Source organism: Callorhinus ursinus, unplaced genomic scaffold (assembly GCF_003265705.2).
Source record: "Callorhinus ursinus isolate GAN/ISIS: 27379988/994484 unplaced genomic scaffold, GSC_fseal_2.0 scaffold80, whole genome shotgun sequence".
Classification (NCBI taxonomy): Eukaryota; Metazoa; Chordata; class Mammalia; order Carnivora; family Otariidae; genus Callorhinus; species Callorhinus ursinus.
Window position 1 is genome coordinate 383,870 of NW_027397142.1, and position 5,509 is coordinate 389,378.

At 61.5% G+C, this 5,509-nt stretch overlaps 1 protein-coding gene across 1 annotated transcript in view; it reads left to right on the plus strand.

Moving 5' to 3' along the window:
* The window catches only part of AGAP3 (ArfGAP with GTPase domain, ankyrin repeat and PH domain 3), a 55,285-nt gene extending 49,776 nt beyond the window's left edge, over positions 1-5,509 (plus strand). The window contains exons 7-12 of the mRNA XM_073887507.1: positions 993-1,130; positions 2,901-3,055; positions 3,138-3,228; positions 3,391-3,613; positions 4,347-4,602; positions 4,774-5,509. Coding sequence (XP_073743608.1) covers positions 993-1,130; positions 2,901-3,055; positions 3,138-3,228; positions 3,391-3,613; positions 4,347-4,602; positions 4,774-4,980 — 1,070 coding nt within the window. The 3' untranslated portion in view covers positions 4,981-5,509. The remainder of the gene's footprint in view (positions 1-992; positions 1,131-2,900; positions 3,056-3,137; positions 3,229-3,390; positions 3,614-4,346; positions 4,603-4,773) is intronic.

A 5,509-nucleotide genomic window follows, 5' to 3' on the forward strand; every position in this document is an offset into this window, starting at 1 on the left:
CTTCCCCCCCTTCTTCCCCCCGCTTACTCTCACCCATCTCCTTTGGCCCCAGATCCCCTCAGCCCTTCTGCAGGCTGAAAGGGAAATGGGCACAGCGCTGCCCTCCTTTTCTAGGTCAGGGTGCGCCCTGTCCCCTCCGAAGCCGGACTCCTCCCACTTGCCCTCCAGCTGGGCACAGTGCCTGGCCCAAGGCCCATGAACTCTCTTCCTGGACGTGCCCCCCAAAAAGTCTTCACGGGCCCCCGCCCCCCTAGAAGCACTAACCCCCAGTCTGAGCTCTGACTGCAGGAAGGAGCTGGGTGCCCTCAGCACAGGCCTCTCCCCACCTCCTGATCCAGGTCCGAGCCTCCCTTTCGGGGGAGTGACTATGGAGGGCTTGAGAAGGGGAGCTGAGGGCGCTTCCCAGAGTCCCTGTCCTGACGGCCTGTGCTGGCCTCCACAGGCCTCCGAGGGGCCCCTCTGTTGAGTCTGGAAGGAGGAAGGCAGGGAGGGAGGGAGCGTGTCTGCCTCTAATGAAGTTTGACATTTAGTGGTGAGCGCCGGGCGGGGTGTGGGAGACGGGAGCTTGATTAGCGCGCTCTAATTGACAGTAATTAGGCAGCTCCCTGATTGTTTCTAATTCTGCTATTAATTGTGAGGAGCGGGGAGTGTGATTGAGGATAAATTTGGTGCGGAGCTGCTGGGGCTTCAGCTCCCTGTGAGTTCCCTGGGCCGCCTTCCACCCCTTCCGGGCTGCCGAAGCCCTCGCCAGTGAGCCCTCCTCGCCTTCATCCTGCTCTGCCTGAGTTCCCTATACTCTCGTCTCTTCACCTTCTCCTCCTCCAAGGCTGGGCAGACCCCTCCCTGGGCTCTCCCAGGGCAGCCCAGCTGCCGTTCAGGGTGGAGCTCCCCGTGACACTAGGCGACAGGAGGCAGGTCGAGGCAGGTCGTGTGCTCTGCCCCCCCCCACACTGTCCCTTCTTCCCACACTTCTCCGCCTCTCCCCTCACCAGCCAGTGGCCCAGCTGAGGTGCTCAGTTCCAGCCCCAAGCTGGAGCCTCCCCCATCTCCCCACTCCAACCGGAAGAAGCACCGGCGGAAAAAGAGCACCGGGACCCCCCGACCAGACGGCCCCAGCAGTGCTGCTGAAGGTTAGGGGGACCTACAGGGAAACTGGGGCACAGGAGGTGGGCTGTGGGATTCGGGGATAGTACTCTAAAGGTAACACCATTTTCCGTTTTAAGAGTAAGTACTTTGTGGTGATTAGCAATAACCATAGTTCCACAACTTCTTTGGGTAATCTAGACCTAGTATCTTAGAAAAGCTCTTCCTTCTGCCTAATTTAAACCCTTTCTACTAAAATGTGAGCCTTTCTTTTATTCCTTATGGAAGGTAAAAGGCAGCAGGTGGCTACTCCAGTAGCTCTTCCAAGACTTGTGGGCAGGACCTATGTTTTCTGTGTCTCTTGTATCACCCATTGAGCTTAGTGAGTGCTGGGCATAGAATAGGTGCTTAATACGTGTGTAGGAACTGGTTAAGTCTCTCCTGACTCGTCTTTAGGCTAAGGAATTCCAGCTCCTCAAACATTTTTCGGTGGGGCCTTTCTTATAATCTAATGTTAATCATAGCACTCCTCTGATTTTTCTCCAAAGTGTCTTCAAATTGTTCCTCTTCTCAGTGGTTGGAATCCTTTCGCTCCCAAATAATTTTAACCTATATCGATGCATAGTGTCTCACGTCTGCTCCGATTGCCAGGGGTAGGGATGTGGGCAGGAGGGTGGAGATCGCCTCCGTGGGGAAGAGTTACCTTTCCCAGCCTACCTGTGGTATGGTGGTGTTTAGCATTCATGGCATGGGGTCACCTGTACCAGGGAACTGAGCCCCCCCCCCCCCCCCCCCCGCCCCACAGGATGGCGACTCTGTGGTTCAGGGGCTGTGTTGAAAGCAAGGTGAGGTGGAATGGTGGAGCCTGGGGGAGGAAGGGGCACCAGCATTCTTGCTCTAGGAAGAAGTTCCTGTTAGGGGTGCCCTTAGAGTAGGAGCCCAGCAGGAAGACTTCCAGGGAATGTCACTGAGGTGAGAGGCTGTCCTGGGTAGAGCCTGGGACTCGGGCCTTGGCCTCTAGCTCAGCGTTGCGCCTACCCCCAGGTCCCTGAGTTCTCCCCGCGCCCCCGTGACACATGCACGCTGCTTGTTAGGGATTGTTCACCCACAGGGTGGTGACCGTTGGCAGCGAGATGCGGGTGGCTGTCTTCTGTTGGCCTAAGGGGAGCAGAGCTTGGACCAGCTTCACCACGTTGCTTGGGGTCACAGTCCGGCCCACAGTGCCTGTCACCGGAGCTGTCCTCGGCTCCCCGTCTGCTCACACATCCCAGTTTGCGGGGAAAACCTCTCCTCCTCTCCCCATCCACTCATCCTTCCTGCCTACGCCAGGGTAGTGGGGGAGGGGCCCGGCTCCCAGGAGCCCCACGCTGACGCCGTCAGGAATATTGGGTTTAATGAGCTGCAAAATGAGGCGGCTGCAGCTGACATGTACGGATGGTGCCCACACCCGCCCTCCCCCACCCTCTCCAGCATTGCCTCCTAGCGCCCCATTGCACCCTTCTCCAGACACTCCGCTCGTTTCTCCGGAAGGCACCCCACTCTGAATTCCAGACCCATTCCTGGCCGTGCCAGGGAGGCGAAAAACCCCGCCTCTCTTCACCCAGGCCCCACAGGTGGTTAGGAACAGAGGGGGTGAGCCCTCCTCCGCACGACTCCCAGTTGCCCCAGGAGCATGGCCTTTGAGGCCGGGGCCGGGGGGGCAGAGGACACTGGCCGGGCCAGCCGGCGCGCAGAGTTGTGGCAGGGGCGTGTCCCTGGCTATGTGCACGGCGGGGCGCCCTGCCCTGCCGGTGGGTAAGCACCCCGGTCTCCCACAGAGGCAGAGGAGTCGTTTGAGTTTGTGGTGGTGTCCCTCACCGGGCAGACGTGGCACTTCGAGGCCTCAACGGCAGAGGAGCGGGAACTGTGGGTCCAGAGTGTGCAGGCCCAGATCCTCGCCAGCCTGCAGGGCTGCCGCAGCGCCAAGGACAAGGTTGGCACGGGGGCCCCCCTGGGGTGGGACCCAAGGTGGCCTCGAGACTGACCGGCCGCCCCTTGTCTCTCCCATGGCACAGACTCGGCTGGGGAACCAGAACGCGGCTCTGGCCGTGCAGGCCGTCCGCACTGTTCGCGGCAACAGCTTCTGTATCGACTGCGATGCCCCCAGTGAGTGCGGGGGCCGGCGGGGCTGGGGCCGGACGGCTTAGGGAAAGCTCGACGAGCGGCTTGCGGTGGGCCCTGAGGGGGACGGAGGGGAGAGCACTTGCCCGGTGGTCTCACTCTGGTTGCCCGTGGACCTCACTCCCGCTGCTTCCTCTCCTCACCTAGATCCAGACTGGGCCAGCTTGAACCTGGGTGCCCTGATGTGCATTGAGTGCTCAGGGACCCACCGACACCTGGGGGCTCACCTGTCCCGGGTCCGCTCCCTGGACCTCGATGACTGGCCGCCTGAGCTGCTGGCTGTCATGACTGCGATGGGCAATGCCCTGGCCAACAGCGTCTGGGAGGGGGCCCTGGATGGCTATGCCAAGCCCGGGCCTGACGCCTGCAGGTGAGTGGGCGGGTTGGGGTTGGGGTTGGGGTTGGCGGGGGCGCTGAAGCTGGCCAGAAAGGGAGGGGGCGTTGCTGCTCTGGTATGGAGGAGAGAGGGACGGGGCCGGAGGAGCCGCCGAGTGGCTACAGCTGCGCTCTCTAAGGGTTAAAAGTGGCCGTTGCTCTGCTTGGCAGTTGGCCCCTTGGGGTGCCCCTCCCCCTCCCCGCCTGTCACTCAGGCTCCTCACAACAAGAGGCCCTTTCTGAGCCTTATCAGCAGGTCAGGGGCCAGCAGGAGGCGCATGCGCAGGGCCCTATCGCTCAGTGGCGTGAAGGCCCTCGTGAAGGCCCTCGCCCCGAGCTCGGAGATGGGGAGAATGGGTGGGAGATAGGATAGTGCATGGGCCCCTGGCGGAGGCCCCCCACCCCCTTTGTTGCAGCAGGGCCAGATAAGCTACCACAGGGGCCCTGCCTAGAATCTTGCTGCCCTCTCAGCCCCCTACGTCCCTGCTGCCCCCGAGGGGCCTCCCTTCAGTGTTCCTTCCTTTCAGCTTCTTCCACCCCCTTTGCATCCCCCGCTGTATGCTGTCCATTTCTTAGGCTCGTCTCTTCGTTGCTCCGTCCTACACTTTCTCTGTTTCTCCCTATTCCCCTTCGGGGTGTTCGTGTCATTCCCTGACCACCCTCCCCGGGCTCCGCCCGTTGGCTCGGGCCCTTCCTTGGCTCGTGCCTTGATGGACCTGTGGTTGCAGAGAGGAGAAGGAGCGCTGGATCCGGGCCAAGTACGAACAGAAGCTCTTCCTGGCCCCGCTGCCGAGCTCGGACGTGCCGCTGGGCCAGCAGCTGCTCCGGGCCGTGGTGGAGGACGACCTGCGGCTGCTCGTGATGCTTCTGGCACACGGGTCCAAGGAGGAGGTGAACGAGACCTACGGCGATGGGGACGGGCGGACGGCTCTCCATCTCTCCAGCGCCATGGCCAATGTCGTCTTCACACAACTGCTCATCTGGGTGAGTTGTGGGCTCCCTCCCGGCCTTGCCAGTCCCACCCTCGAGGGCCCCTCTGACCTGAGCCCCGCCCCCCCCCCCCCCCCCCCCGGCCCTTTGAGAGCCACCTCTCCAAGAACCCCCTACCGTTCTTGCCACATCGTGCCAACTGTGAAAATGTGCTTTCTTCTGCAGTATGGGGTGGACGTGCGGAGCCGGGACGCCCGGGGCCTGACTCCGCTGGCCTATGCCCGTCGGGCCGGCAGCCAGGAGTGCGCAGACATCTTGATCCAGCACGGCTGCCCCGGGGAGGGCTGTGGCTTAGCACCTACCCCCAACAGAGAGCCTGCCAATGGCACCAATGCCTCTGCTGAGCTGCACCGAAGTCCTAGCCTTCTCTGAGGCTCGCGGACAGGGCAGAGGGGCCAGGAGGACTTCTGTGGCCTGGGGCCCCTCCTCCCGACAGGCACTGGGGGGAGCCAAGACACAGAGACTGAGAAGCAGGGACGTGCAGAAAGGAAGGAGAGGAAATGAAGAGTCGTCAAAGCAGAGAAGAGCTAAATGGGAGAGACAGAGGGACCAGAGGAGACCTCTGGGATTTGAGCTGCAGCAGAGAGGGAGTGGAGCTCTTCCAGCCCTCTGCCCTACGGTGCCACTGGAAAGGGACAGGACCCTTCGGAGGTACCTGTGAGGAGAGGGGAGCAGGACCTCGCCCTCCTCCAGATTCCTGCCTTCTCCTGCCAGCCCCCTGCCAGCCTTCGTCCTAGAACGGAGCCGGGACGGATAGGGCACAGGTTGGGGGGCGGGGTGGTGCTGGAGGAAAGGAAAGTGATCTGTGAGTCCCATGTAAATTTGTACATTGGAATATTTATGTTTGTGTACATACCTGGTGTGTGTGTATGATGAGCCAGTAAACCAGACTGTGTGTGGC